The sequence below is a fragment of the Rhizopus delemar genome, genomic scaffold, assembly GCF_000149305.1.
Source record: "Rhizopus delemar RA 99-880 supercont3.12 genomic scaffold, whole genome shotgun sequence".
NCBI lineage: Eukaryota > Fungi > Mucoromycota > Mucoromycetes > Mucorales > Rhizopodaceae > Rhizopus > Rhizopus delemar.
Genome location: NW_027137838.1, coordinates 1,297,509 through 1,313,683, shown reverse-complemented (window position 1 = coordinate 1,313,683; position 16,175 = coordinate 1,297,509). Strand labels below are relative to the sequence as shown.

At 33.9% G+C, this 16,175-nt stretch overlaps 2 protein-coding genes across 2 annotated transcripts; one reads left to right on the top strand and one right to left on the bottom strand.

The window, feature by feature from the left end:
• Positions 1–11,671: 11,671 nt before the first annotated feature.
• On the top strand, positions 11,672–12,187 carry RO3G_13770 (uncharacterized protein; the record flags this gene model as incomplete). Its single annotated transcript, XM_067668354.1, has 1 exon — positions 11,672–12,187. One exon carries the CDS (start codon positions 11,672–11,674, stop codon positions 12,185–12,187), a length of 516 nt encoding a protein of 171 aa, XP_067524455.1.
• Positions 12,188–14,932: 2,745 nt separating this feature from the next.
• Positions 14,933–15,264, bottom strand: RO3G_13769 (uncharacterized protein; the record flags this gene model as incomplete). The annotated part of the gene is made up of 3 exons (XM_067668353.1): positions 14,933–14,991; positions 15,045–15,184; positions 15,236–15,264. The coding sequence occupies 3 exons, from the start codon at positions 15,262–15,264 to the stop codon at positions 14,933–14,935; spliced, it is 228 nt and encodes a 75-aa protein (XP_067524454.1).
• Positions 15,265–16,175: the final 911 nt, after the last annotated feature.

Here is a 16,175-nt window from a genome sequence, read left to right as displayed (position 1 = left end):
TGGTTAAGAAGCTCCTCCTCTTACACTTGATAAAGAGGATGAAACAACGCCTCTTTATTTATTTGTTTTTATCCTCTCCTTTGAATGATTGTAACCCAGCTAAACAAGCCGATCAATATCACAAACAGGATTGTATTCTCTTTGATAAAGCACCCTTTAATTATTATACCTTTATGTCTCAAATTCATTTATGATATCTGATGAAGAGTATATGCATTAATGCTTATAAGCTTTGTATGTTTATTGTCATTTATAAAGAGTTATTTTAAAGATAATAGATTTGAAGACAATTAATTTGGAAAGAGATTGTTTGAAAGTCGATTGACTTGAATATGATTACATTACGATTCGTAAGACTTGCTTGTTCTCAAACATCTGAATTTACTATACACATCTATGAAAGATACATTTGCCACGATTTATACCGCCCGACTTGTGGCTCAGCCAATAGCAGATGTTACTCTACTATCAACCTTTGTACGGGAACGACGAAGCCTGATGCCGCTGATTATACTACCCGACTCGCGACTCTACGGGGACAAGCAAGTGCTTACACACCTGCTTGGGGTTTGGTTACGATCCTGCTCCCCCAACATGTAACCAATATTGGGAGACAAGTCAAGCTTCTGATGTGCACAATCACATGGACGATGTATATAGCAAAAACTTTTGTTTGAGAAAAAAGGAAAAAGGAAAAGAAAACCAAAGAGGATAAGACATAGACAGGGTCCAGATAGGGTCCAGAGAGGGGTCAGACAGGGTTCAGATAGGGTCTAGACAGGGCCATCAAGCGTTGGACAGGGACCAGCGGGGTCTAGAAGCAAACCAGATAGGAAATAAATAGGTAAAGAATATGTAGAATTTGTTTGACGAGATAGATAGATCATTGAAGAGATGACTTGATCAAGCATACTTATTAGAATAGCAACACAAGAAGCAGAGAACGCGTGTAGATGATAGTTTTATTCTATAAAGACCATGTGTCAAAAGAATGTATTAGCTTGAGATGTTAAGCTATAGTTTAAAGAGTACCTGACCAAAGAGGCTTTAAGAGCAGTGTTATCCATTGATAGACCAGAAGTTATGATTTGTATGAAGTGAGCCAAAGAGTAAAGAAAGAAAGAAAGTGAAAAACAGGAGCATTTCTGTCTTTTATTTATATTTCTTTTTTTCCCTCATAAGACTATTGCCTATCTTGTACCACACAAGATGGGCGTTATTATTTTGAACCAATCACTTTTAAAGCTTAAAGGATAAAATAAATATAAAACGTTGCAAATAGTGCTCTTCCTCTCTCTATGTATATATATATTAGCTTTGAATAAGAAGGGAAGGTCTTACGTTTCTTTAGATAGAGATCTTTCTCTCTCTTTCTCTTTCTCTTTACCTTTTTTTTTCTACTGGGAATAAAAACTTATTCATGCAAATCTTAAAAAGGCGTGCCGACTAATTAGGGCTTTATTTTTGACAAACTTTCAAAAGTATCAATGGAGGTCAAGTATTGCTAAATACATGGATTCCTCTCTCTTTCTTTAATACTCACATATTGTTTAAAACAATCTATTCCTGTATATGAACTTTTATATTGTCTTCATTTATAGGCAATTTATTAGGTTATTCACTAGTAATACGTTCCTTATAACCTGTTAATACATGGTTATAGAAAAGGACAAGCTAAAAATGAAAATATTATTCGTGAGAGGGGCCATGTAAAACTTAAAATCATGGAACGATAAAAAACGCCTTATACTAAACTATACACAATAAAACATAACTACCTTACTGAATAGACTAAATTAAGTTCTATCTATTTTTAAAGCCCCTCCCCCCCCCAATTTCTTTTTTTTATGACTCTCACTATGTTTTTCTTTGTACAGGAGGCAGATGTAATTTAGACCTGTGTATAAATTGATGAACAATTTACGTTTCTATTATCACGTTCAGATATATGCTCAAATCCGGTTAGTGCCATATATCCTTCCTTTACCCCCCAAATACTTTCATGAAACACATACAATATAAAATAGCTTTGTTAAAAAGAAAGAATGGAGAGAAAAATACATGGGGCTTCAAAAGAAAGTACACTGCTCAATCCTTCAAACGAAAAACATTCCTTTCTATCAAGTTACAAAAGAGTATACCAAAGAAAGCCCCCTACTCTTTTTAGGGTTCGTAAGGTTAGGTATCAATCAAGGTTGGTGTAAGGAAAAAGAGAGGTTACATGAAATAGGAAGCAAATATTGTATGCGCTCTTTATCTTATTGGATCGCTGTCTTCCATACGGATCCGTTCAAAGGAAATAAAACAAAAGAGCATTTAGTATAGGATGATAGCAGTGGAATAAGCTTCATTTGACTTGAAATCGTAAAAGCAAAAGAAGACTTATAAACAAGTGTTCTAATGGATAAAAAGTAAAAGGTTTATTTAACGAAAAAAGAGGGATAAGCAAATACAAATTAGGAACGCATACATTTTTAAGCCTTCAATTTCCTACATCTTATTCGTTTTCTCAGGCTATGGTTTACCATTACTATCACTCAGATACCTCTTGGTATACAAGCCATGCTGTACATCTGCCTATTGTCTCTTTACTTTGACTAATGCAGGAAGAAAGACATTAAACTCTGTCCTGCCATTGCCTTGCGATTGTAAGTTGATCTACATTGAAGATAACTACTATCGCGTTGGTTACAATCAATGGCTTAACATTTAAGTTTCTTGTTTGCATAATTTGGTCGGTGCTTCAGGCTTATCATCATTATTAGCTTTCTTTTTTCTTCATCTTCCTTGTGTCATTCTCATAAATATATCATTCGTAACACCTTCAAGCTCTTAAAAATTGTGTTCTAGCCTTGTATTTATCCAAATTTCCAACGGTATTTTATTTTATAGCATATGAAATGATTTTATTAGTATCTATCACATTGGCTCAAGAAATGCTTGTGGCTTTCTCTTGTTCTTCCTCTTTGCCTCTGCGTCTGTATCTGTCACCGCCATGTTACTTTCTGTAATAACCTTGTATTGGTTGTTTTACCCAATTTATTTTCTTTCTATCTTTCTCCTCTTGATATGCTTTGGTTCTTTTTTTTTTCTCTTCATTTTCTAAAAAGAAAAAAAAAAAAAAAAATCTCCAGTGGGTTACCAGAATGGACTGATGATCTGTTGGCTCACGTAAGCTCAGCCTCTTGAAATGTGAATCCGATACAGCCATGACCATGTGCGCCTGTATACGGAAAGGAGTGTCTCCTCCGGAATAGAGGGATCTTCTGCTGATCGTTTCAACGCAGACAGTGAATAGTCTTCAGTGAACAGAACTCCTTCGTAATTGTTGGACCATCCATTCCACTGGCTATTTTTTTTTTTTTTCCTTGAAGGAAGAGAAAGGAGAAAAAAAAAGATCCAAGTATATCCAAGTATATATATATATATATATGTATATGTATATTATTGCTGGTGATACTCTTGTGAGGTAAGCTTTTTATTTACCTTACGAGACACTAATGTAGATATACTAATGCTTTGAGACAGATATTTAATTCCATGATCGCTCCATGTTGCTTCTGATCATCTTTAAGGAGTTGTTCTTGCTATGATCATGTCTTGAAGCAAGAGGATCAATCTAACACCTTGTTCTTGCAAGTATCTTCTCTAGCTTGACCTGCAATGAATAATCCATGTAGGGTACCAAATCATATGCATGTAAATTTTTTTATCTTGTTTAATGTTTCTAATCTATCTATTTTATACAGTCTATTCACTTGGAACACTTTGCAAAACATACAAGAGAGGATCAAAGAATAGATAATAGACGGTAGACTTGGTTTTGCTCTACCTTTGAAGGTTTGGATATGCCCATTGGATAACTAGCTTCCACAGATTCCTCTATTTAACGATCGTTGCCGTTCTATTAGACCTTTTTTTTTTTCATCTTCTTTGTTGACTACACCTGGTCCTAAAGTCATGAAACCTATATCTACTAATGTAAGCTCAATAGTGGGATACTATCTCTAAATGAACATGCTTACCTTGCACTGACTATACACTCTATCAGCATAACCTATATGCTATTTAGCATCTAATACGTCAATAGCTTCTTCTTCTTATCCATTACAGTAAGCTATCATACAATATCCTCTTGGATCCTTCATGTTGTATTGATCAAGAGGATAATGTAGTAAGCATCAGTCCACAGATATATAGATGCTAATCATACTTGTATCATCTTGTAATCTGTCTCCCTTTGTCCCATCAAGCTATTGACTTAACAAAGATTACTAGACATGATGATTAGTCAAAAGGAAGGAAAAAGAAGAAGAAAGAAGGGGAAGAAGAAGGAAGAAGAAGGAAGAAGAATCCATCTTATAGAATCCATACAAGTGTACATTACCTTTGCACTGATAAGCCTGATGATGTTTATAAGAAACAAAATGAAAAGAAAGAAAGAAAAGGAAAAAAAAAAGAACAAAGAACAATGAATTATGATTACTTTTCCCAATGCGGATGACAATGATGCACGCCGATGAGAAGGCTATCTTTGTCTAGATGGGCATTGACTAGTTTACTATGAGCCAAGTTAAAATCGTCCCTTTTTTTTAACTTTTTAATGGACGAGATGGCATAGTGCTACTGGTCTATAAAAACATAATAGGTCACCCAAATAAGTACAATAGCCACCGTTAGTAGAAACAAAGGACACTAACTGATCGATTGACATCGATAGTCATATCTTGACTGTGGATGATACAAGCTTAGTACAAAATAGATAGTATATCCCATTGATCAGAATGGGGATAATGTTATTTGATATACAAATAAGTAGATAGTAGCATACACCCAATCTGTAATGCTATATCCATATTCGTATAAGCAAAGAGGATTGATACCAGCCATTGCTAGCTAGCTATGATGAACAATGTATTAAATAACTGGGTCATCAAAGCCAAAAAAAATAAAATAAAAAAGAAGGCCCTATTGCCATCGTACTCTTTGACATCGGTTGGTTATGGCTCAAATCACAGCTCATATACCTAATTACTGTATAAAGAGCTTTTGGATAGGTTACTGATGTTACTACAAAGATGAATGATATCTGTGTCATCTTTATCATTCATTTACAAAAAATCAAAAGTTCCCAAAAAAGGAAAACAAAGGAAAAGTGAAAAAGAAAGATGCACACCAAAGAGGATAGGGAGAAGCAAAACTCATCATAGTCAAGCTGCAATGACTTTAGCAGCTATCAGTATAAAAGCGTATATTTCTATGATGATCATTTCAAATTGTAGGCTTTCCTGTGCAGGTAGAGATAAAAAAATGAGAGTTCTAGAAAAAGAAGCAACATTGGTTGCCTTCAATTCAAAGGAATGAGCAACACCTTTAGGGTATAAAATATAAAGTAAATCAACTTTTTTGTTGATTGTCATGAATGAAAAAAAAAGTCAAATAGGGAAAGCAATTACCTGACAAAAAGTAGCATAGATCTTTCCTAACAAAGAGAGAAAGAGAAAAAGAGAGAAAGAGAAAAAGAGAGAAAGAGAAAGAGAAAGAGAAAGAGAAAGAGAAAGAGAAAGAGAAAGAGAAAGAGAAAGAGAAAGAGAAAGAGAAAGAGAAAGAGAAAGAGAGAGCTATCAATCTTTTTTGGGTCTCTTTTATTCCTATGAGAAGTATGACTTTATGTAATCTGGATATCCCTTTTTTTTTCTTAACACATCTTCTTATTCATTTACCCCTTTATACTAGATAGACTCTGTAAGCAAAAACAAAGGTTGCTAAGCATAGCTTAGTAACATACAAAACAACTTCTTTATGTTATATATGAGAAAGATCAATTGACTGTATACTAATAATGAATCTAAGACAGCCATCCATTTTCAAAAGATGGTTAACAAGTTGTGGCATACATGATGCAAATGAGTTGCTTTTCAGAACCAGACAAGCCTATATTTCTTACCAGAATAATAAAGCAATCCATTTTCTCTCTTTAATAAATATCCATAAAGTATACACACTAAATCCCCAGTGAGATATTATTATATGTAGATTGGGAAAATAGTAGTCGAAAGCTAGATGAGAATCATTCAATAAGCTGCTTTGCTCATAAAAAACATTAATTATTGGCCTTATTGGTTATCTTGGACAGTAATCTTTTCTGTCATTTTTATTTTGCTTATTGTTAGTGAATAAATAGTCATCTTACCTTTTGATCATCTACTTTTGGTTGCAAACCATCCGTAATATTCCAAAAGACAATATAGCGCACGAGTTAAGATGAATTCTCACCTAGTATTCAGTAAGGTGGTTGTAGAGAGTAGAGAGTAGAGAGTAGAGACAGACATCATCAGTGTCCATTAGGATGTTGAACAGTATATCTTTTTGTGCTGTATGCTTTCAAAGGAACTCTGGGTCCTTTCCTATAGATAGCCTGGCTTTATTTTATTCTTTTAAAATCATGTCATACTCTTCAATAGAATTATTACAGGAGTTGTTAGCTATAAGCAAAAAGGGTAAAGACCATCTTGTTTTCTTTTTCTTTTTCTTTTGAAATGGATTCAATGGAATCCTTCATTAATAATGCATGAGCTAGGCTTGCTTCTTTTTTTGTTTCCTTTTTCTTTTCGTTTAGCGTCAAGAGGGTGATACAAGAAATCCCATTTTTATGTAAAGCTTGCTGAACAATAAACTATACAAGGTTTACTCTTTTTTTTTTATATAAAGCCTATTGCTGTACCTCAAGAAAGTCAATTCTGATAGAATGATTGTCAATGCTAATCAAATAGCTTCCAAGGCTATGCTAACAGACTGCTTTGTTTATTTCATCTAAAAAAATCATCTTTTTTTCACATAGCAGGTTACACACAGAGGTTGATCCTTTATATTTTTCTTTTCTCTCTCTCTCTCCCTCTTTTACCTTTACCATCTTTTATAAAAGTAAACGACGCAAAAGAATCATGAAACTGCTTATATGAAATAAGAAATGGCTTTGAATTGGAAAAGGGAATAATAGCAAGGAATACAGCCTGGTTGATTGGCTGACTGTAGGTGTTTGAAATCATGACAACTTCATGTGAAAGAGATGAGCAAATAAAAGGATGAGGCGTCATTCCCTAATTGTTGTTCCTCTCATGGATAGACAGGATTTAGAATTGTTAATGAGTAAACAAAAGAAGAAGAAAAAAAGATGGGCGACTCATTGAGAACTGCGAATCTCTGCCTGTTACAGTCATTAGGAAATTGTGCAAGACATATATAAGTAAATAAAAAGTACTTGTAAAGTATGAATTAAAAGGCCAAGAGGATTGGTTGACAATAGTCATGTCTAAATACCAGATATCAATTGTTTGCTAGACCTGCACAGGATTTATAACTAACCCTAATGACTTGAAAGAAATACTTTAAAGACTAAATGAAGACTGTAAAAAAAGTTTGATCCAATCAAACCCAATCGATGGTTGTTGATTCCGGTTTGTTTACCTATTTTTTTTTAAAGGAAACACATCAGCCAAGGTAGCAAAGGTTATTCCCAAGCAATTAGATCTCTTTTCCCACACACCTGCGTAGGATTGCTTTTATTCGTTCTTTTTGTTTATTGTTTATCTATTTTTCTTTCCCTTAAAAAGATAGTCTCTCATTAAGGTTTTTTTCATATAAAAATAAAAAAGAGAAAGAGATAAAGCGAGATACAAAGAGTGACAAGCTACTATGAAGGATATAAAACTTGTAGAATATAGATACATGAAGCTATTATGAGAGTATAGACTGCATCTATTCTTTTGTTTCTATAGTAAATTAGCTGAAAAAGGAAGAGAGGAGGATGAAGTCATACGATTAACCACAAAAATGTGTATAAATACTCCCTCTTTTCCCCTTTCTTTTCTTTTCCTTGTACTTTTTTTCTAGAAACTTTTCTTATTAAACTTGCTCCCTCTCTACCTCTTCTTGTTTGGACTATGGATGGTGTCCTCTGCTTGTTTGTAAGATTTCGTATTTGGCGATCAGCAACTGGAGTCAGCAACTAGAGTCAGCATTTTCTTGGAATAACTCAGCACTGATTGGATGTGGATATTGACTGAGAGCAGCATTTTTTATGAGTGAGTCTTTTTTTTTTTTATTATTATTATTATTATTTGGGGTTTGGTGTGTGGTGTGTGGTGTGTGGTTGTTTGTAGCAGGTAGAATCATCATTCATGGAAAGAACAAGAAAAGCGTCTCTCTTCTCCCCAAAACTTTATTCCTTTATACTTCCCTTTCTTACAGTAAACCTTGACATCGGTCAACTTACTCATAAAGAGGAAACTTGTCTTGCTTTCTTTTATTATTGCGAGCGATGAACAAATACGCGACCTACAGTGTAAATCTGGGTAAAAACATCATCAACACTGAGCCAGTTTTACTGGTAATGATGCTCGCTTTAGTAACAGGAGGTTAAGCTTGTTTTCTTTTATTGATGTAATCATTGGCTTGAACTTAACCTACTTTTAAATGTGGGGAAAACAAAAAATGTCAATTCTGAGCCGCTTTTTATTGGCAATGATGGGATTTACTTTATAAACCAATTTTTTTTTATAAACTAAAATCAAATGAAAAATCGTTATTATTTATAAGCTAAAAGCAAATAATAATAAAAGAACATTGTAAATACAATATAAAGAGCTTTTGTCGCTTTTGAAATGCACAATAATGGTCCCTTTTTTTTTTTTTCTTCTACTAGTTAAACCAATGAACTTGGCTTTGGTTTGGACAGTGACAAATATTGGACGATTCCATACATTATGATGCAAAAACAGAATGCTTTCCATAATAACATAAGACCCTTTGAAGTGATCGTATTAAGAATGATATTAGGCATTCAACTGTCCAACCAGTAATTGACTGCAGCGCTAAGGATAAGTTCCCAAACACTTGGATTAAGATTTTTGAACAAGTTAAAAAAAGTATGTATTACAGTAAGAAGTATAGAAAACAATCACAAAATTAACATGTCCATGGTAGGACGTTGTAAGTGGTTGTTAAAGTAGCTTAATCTCTAAGATACGGTCATTAAATAAGCTATAGTAGCAGAATTCTGTATTTGTAATGCATAAAAATAGATTGAGATGTCCATTCGGCCTATTTATATTGATATTTGAGACTAAATTGTGTAATCGTAGAAGTATACTTTCTTAATAGAAAGTCTGATGATGCGTAAGATATATATGTCTCATAGCTTTGTTGATCCGTGGATGCTAAGCTTTAAAGCATATAATGTTTATACACACGCATCAATAAGCTTATCACTTACCTGACCAAACACATACCTGGCTTTTTGAACAATCTACATTAAATCCTACGCCACATATTACAGGTAGTCTTTCTTTTACCTACCGAAATGCCTTTGTCGCTGCCACCTCAAAGTGCCAAAGGGAAGATACAACTTAATTGGTAAATGAATACTTGACATGTTGAGGGCAATTTGATTAATTAGAATTGATAATTCTTTATTATTTAACTTGTAAGGAAACTTTTACCTTTTTTTATATGTAGAGCTATTAGTTAAAAAAAAAGAAAAAAAAAAAAAAAGAAAAGAACATGTTTTTATACTGATAGCTGCTAAAGTCATTGCAGCTTGACTATGATGAGTTTTGCTTCTCCCTATCCTCTTTGGTGTGCATCTTTCTTTTCACTTTTTATTTGCTTTTCTTTGTTTTCCTTTTTTGGAGTTTTTGATTTTTTTTGTAAATGAATGATAAAGATGACACAGATATCATTCATCTTTGTAGTAACATCAGTAACCTATCCAAAAGCTCTTTATACAGTAATTAGGTACATGAGCTATGATTTGAGCCATTATCAACCGATGTCAAAGAGTACGATGGCAATAGGGCCTTCTTTTTTTTTTTTTTTTTTTTTTTGACTTTGATGACCCAGTTATTTAATACATTGTTCATCATAGCTAGCTAACAATGTTGATATCAACCCTCTTTGCTTATACAAGTATAGCTATAGCATTACAAATTGGGTGTATGCTACTATCTACTTATTTGTATATCAAATAACATTATCCCCATTCTGATCAATGGGATATACTATCTATTTTGTACTAAGCATGTATCATCCACAGTCAAAGTATGGCTATCGATGTGAATCGATCAATTAGTATCCTTTGTTTCTAATAAGCATGGCTGTTGTACTAGTTTGGGTGATCTATTATGTTTTATAGACCAGTAGTCCTATGCTATCTCGTACATTAAAAAAAAAAAAAAAGGGAGGGTGTCGTATCCCAACATACTTTAAACATGATTCATATTCAATTTATAAGAAATCAGAGTAATGAATGCTTTACAAAGATTTATTACAGTCTTTTCTCTATTATTCGGTCATAACTAATTCCACTCCTTTAACTCAATGCAAGCTTTTAATATAAATCCTGATGCAATGCAACATAAATGAAAGATCAGATCTACTTAAGAAATAATTATAAAACAGTCCACTTGCATAACCAGGAACATATATTCACATTAAAACTTATTGACACTAGATCTACAGTTATAATTAATTAAAGTATCTTGAAAAGGATTTAATTAAACCTCCATGAAAATAGTATAAATACCAGATATTATAATATTAAATAAAGATATAACTTTTTTCAGTCTCGTTGAATTTTATAGTCTTTTTTATTCTTACGAGATAACACAGAGGGGGCAGTTCTTACTTGGTTCATAATAAGCTAGTTAATGCCCATCTAGACAAAGATAGCCTTTCCATCCACATATATCACCATCTGCATTGAGGAAAGTGATCATATTTCATTATTCCTTGTTCTTTCTTTCCTTTCCTTTCTTTTTTTTTTCTTTTCTTTTGTTTCTTATAAACATGATCAGGCTTATCAATGCAAAGTTGATGTACACTTGTATAGATTCTATCATATGGATTCTTCTTCCTTCTTCTTTCTTTTTTTTTTTGACTAATCATCATGTCTAATAATCTTTGTCAAGCCAATAGCTTGATGGGACAAAGGGAGGCAGATTACAAGATGATACAAGTATGATTAGCATCTATATATCTGTGGACTGATGCTTACTACATTATCCTCTTGATCAATACAACATGAAGGATCCAAGAGGATATTGTATGATAGCTTACTGTAATGGATAAGAAGAAGAAGCTATTGACGTATTAGATGCTAAATAGCATATAGGTTATGCTGATAGAGTGTATAGTCAGTGCAAGGTAAGCATGTTCATTTAGAGATAGTATCCCACTATTGAGCTTACGTTAGGAGATACAGTGAGTTAAAAAACCGTTTCAGTGTTCTTCCTAAATATGGTTTTGCTACCACTACTACCGATATACTTAGTAAAATGCTATATTTTATACATCATATGGAAGCACTAGTCCTGGTGTATCATAAAATATAGAGATAGTATTACTTTTTCAATATTTGCTCACTAAACCTTATAAAATTACTACAGTCGGTGCACTGAAACGGTTTTTTAACTCCATTCAAAAAAACATAAATACCAATAACAATTACGCAAACTTCATTTTTCATTTATGCAATGTACATGAAGCCAGGAGATAAGTATTCTGCTTTGCATTTATTAAAAAAACAAGTATATAAACACGTTATTTTATTAATAAACGCGTAACAAATTTTGTCCTTTTTCATTTAACATTTTCAACCCAATCTTTATTAAAAATGACTCGCTCTATTTCCCAAGACACTCAAAATGATTTGAGAGTGCTGCTAGATACCGATTTGTCTTATGAAGAAATTGCTGATCGCTTGACTCTCTCTAAAGCCACTGTTCATCGATATTGCAAAAAATGGAATATCCAAAGACCCGATAATACTGGCGGACGACCTCCGATCTTAACTGAAGCAAGCAAGTCTCTCATGAAGAGAATGGTAATCTTAGGACGACTGAAGTCTGGTGTTGAGGTTTTCGATTATTTCAAGGCCATTTATCCAAGGTTGACTTATAACACCACCCTAAACGCCTTAAAAAGCCTAGGATTCAAAGCCCGACCCAAAAGAAAGGTACCTCTTTTGTCAGCAAAACACAGGAAAGCACGTTTGGATTGGGCACTTGCTCATAGATACTGGACCACTGACGACTGGAGAAAGGTTATCTTCTCTGACGAATCGAAAATCAACGTTTGGGGTTCTGATGGAGTTGAAATCTACTGGAGTCTGCCTGGAAGCCCATTATAGCCTCATCATGTAATTCCAACCGTAAAACATGGAGGAGGAAGCGTTATGGTGTGGGCTTGTATGACTTCCCATGGAGTTGGGTATATCTGCGAGATATACGACGGCAGAATTACTGCACCGGATTATATCCATATCCTAAAAACTGAACTGGCAGACACCCTTGCTTACTACCGATTGGGAGATGGTGATTTCATTTTTCAGCACGATAATGATCCAAAACACACTGCCAAGATAACAACAACTTATCTTTAAGAAGAAGCAAGATACCCAGTGTTGCCTTGGCCCTCTCAATCGCCTGACCTGAACCCAATTGAGCACATGTGGAGACATTTAAAGTTGAAATTAACTCTATATGAGCAAAGAGCAAGAGGTGTCCATGAACTATGGGAAAGAATCAAAATTGAGTGGGAAACATTTGATAGGGATGTTTGTTGTAAATATATTGATAGTATGCCGGCTAGAGTTCAAGCTGTAATAAAAGCTAAGGGTGGAAATACTATATATTAGTATTTTTTTACCTAGTTAAAAAACCGTTTCAGTCATTGCCTTTTTTAAAATGGCCATTGCTCAAGATGTACTTCATAGATTAAGATGAGATGTACATTGCTTTGTTGCAAAAAAGCGATATAATAACATAATAAAAAAGAACACGTGTACTCTAGATACTTTTTTGAAAAAAAGGATAAATGTGTGAGTTTCAATTTTACTGAAACGGTTTTTTAACTCACTGTATCGTATATTGTCTATTCTTTTATCTTCTCTTGTATGTTCTGCAAAGCATCCCAAGTCAATAGACTATATAAAATAGATAGATTAGAAACATTAAGCAAGATAAAAGAACTTACATGCACATGATCTAGTGCCATACATGGATTATTCATTGCAGGTCAAGCTAGAGAAGATACTTGCAAGAAAAAGGTGCTAGATTGATCCTCTTGCTTCAAGACATGATCATAGCAAGGACAGCTCGTTAATGATGATCAAAGGCAACATGAAGTGATCATGGAATTAAATATCTGTATCAAATCGTTAGTATATCTACATTAGTGTCTCGTAAGGTAAATAAAAAGCTTACCTCACAAGAGTATCACCAGCAATAATATACATATACATATATATATATATATATACTTGGATATACTTGGATCTTTTTTTTTCTCCTTTCTCTTCCTTCAAGGAAAAAAAAAAAAAATAGCCAGTGGAATGGATGGTCCAACAATTACGAAGGAGTTCTGTTCACTGAAGACTATTCACTGTCTGCGTTGAAACGATCAGCAGAAGATCCCTCTATTCCGGAGGAGACACTCCTTTCCGTATACAGGCGCACATGGTCATGGCTATATCGGATTCACATTTCAAGAGGCTGAGCTTACGTGAGCCAACAGATCATCAGTCCATTTTGGTAACCCACTGGAGATTTTTTTTTCTTTTTTTCTTTTTAGAAAATGAAGAGAAAAAAAAAAGAACCAAAGCATATCAAAGAGAGACTATTACAGAAAAGGAAAGAATGCTTGAGTGTACAAACAAGGTCATAACAGAAACAGAAGCAGAAAGAAAAAAAAGAGAAAGCCATAAGCATTTCTTGGGCTATTATGATAGATGTTAATAAAAAGAAGTCAGATACTATAAAGTAAGCTACCATTTGGAACTTGGATGAATACAAGACTAGAACACGATCCTTGAATGTTTGAAGGTACTGTGAGCGATATATATTTGTGGATATGCCACAGATGAGTTAAGGAAGGAAAAGGAAAGCCAATAACGATGAATACAGACTTGGAGTATCAGCCAAATTAGATGAACTATAGATTTGCATGTTCAGTAGCTGACTATAACCAATGCGATAAACTTACAAAAGAAAGATGATGATAGAACAGACTTGTAGGTTCCTTTTTCTTGCACAAACTAAAAGTAGAGAGACCAATAACCAGATGTAGAGCATAGTTTGTATACCAAGAGATATTTAGATGATGATATTAATAAGCCATAACTTGAGAAAGTGAATATGATGTGGAAAAAAAAAAAAGAGGGAATTTTTTTTAGAATGAGTATTTATAGAAAATTGGAAGCTTGAAGATGCATGCATTCCTAGTTAAACAAGCTTTTCCCTTTCTGTCCATCACGATACTTGTTTATAAGCATTCCTTTACGTTTATGATTTCAAGTCAAAGGAAATCTATTCACCATCATCCTTCTCAAGTCATAAATCATGAATCACCATATTCTAAAGGCTTTGTTTTGTTTTGTTTTGTTTTGAACGTGTCGTTATTGTGAGTGACAGTGAGCCAATAGAACAAAGGAGCGTATACTTTATTTATTTCCTATTTCATGTAAGCTCTCTTTTTTCCTATCAACCCTATTCTTATATTACGTGTTTTTCATGAATATATTTAGGGATGGAGGAAGGATGTACAGATCCTGATCGTACTTGAGCATGTATCTAAGCATGACAATAGAACCGTATTGTTCGCTCATTTACGCATGAATCTAAAGTGTTTCAAAATAATAATGTATCTATTGTGTGGTACAAGATAGGCAATAATCACTCAATTAAAAAAAAACGAAATGAAAAAAAAAAGAAAAAGAAAAAAAAAACACGTTTATATTTGCTTATGTGAAGTATATTACATTTATTTATTTTTTAAAAGAAATACAAAAGTTACAGTGACAACTAGATCATGAACCGACTAACAAGCCAGCTTGCGTCGTCCACAATCCTGGTTCCCACCGTTTCCGACTCCTTCACTAAGGGATCTGAAGTTGGAAATACTTTTGTACTTCGACAGCCTCCACAAAAGCGGGATCTAATGAAATGTGTGAGTAAAGAAATGAGTATTGCGCTTTGGATCAGGCTTACCGTGTTCAACGCCACCCCTTGTTTCTTTTGTCAGAGGAAAGTACGTCAGAAGGATCAGGAATCTTGCGATTGGATTGAAGAAGTTGATCTCCTTCACGAGATTTTCCAACCGACAAGAGCACCTTACCCAAAAGACTTCCCTAGAAAGACGATTTTCATTAGATACTATGCTTACAAGACTATGCTTTTACTTACCTCTCCTCTGACGTCTCCGTGTCATTTTATTATGGTATAGCAAATACAATACCACCTATTTCAGAAGAAATAGGTATGGTTATCGGGTATGTATCTGCTATAACCATTCGACTTGTGATATTATAGATGGCGTAACGATCAACATTTCTTAAAAATTCATTGTCCAAGTTAAACTTGCGTTTGAACCAAGCAGATGATTACAATTAGGTATCTTCTATGCAAATTATCAATCGCCAATTTAGCTTTTGAGAGGTATTTGAATATACTTTACATTAAAATTGTTCACTTGATGCCAAATACGTCTAGATATATCTAGACTAAAGTCTTCATTGTCCCATACTGATTTCTTGCTTTACTTCAGCGATCTTTGTAATAAATGTTGATTATATTTGAGAGGCATCTGTCATTATGTAATCCTCATTTAAGATTTGCTGAGCTCTTCCATCTTTCTAAGTGACATCCATCATTATATGATCTTCAGCTAAGTTCTGCTGAATCCTTATATCTATCCTAGCACCATTGAACTTTGACGTATTGCTTATAAGGTCGATGAATATACAATATGGATTGTTCTTCATTAAAATCCAACTAAGTTCTCTCTTGTTCTTGAGGATACGATGCTTTGTATTTCTTTTTTTAATCCTCTCATGAACCCTTCTCAACAAATCATCAGCTTTTTTCTTTAAAGCATTCCTAAGTTCGGACCTCTTCTTCACTTTCTGCAATTGTCTTACCCTTTCTTCCATTATTCGTTTCCTTTTGTCCATCATCTTTTGCTTTTCTTCCAAGTTTTGCATCTTTCTATTCAATCTTCGTCTCCTCTCATCTCTTCTTTGCTTTCTTTCATTCTTTCTTTTGATTGCTTGAGCCCTTATTTCCTCTAGTCTTTGTTGCCTCTCTAGCCTTCTTTGTTCTTCTATCCTTCGTCGGCACTCT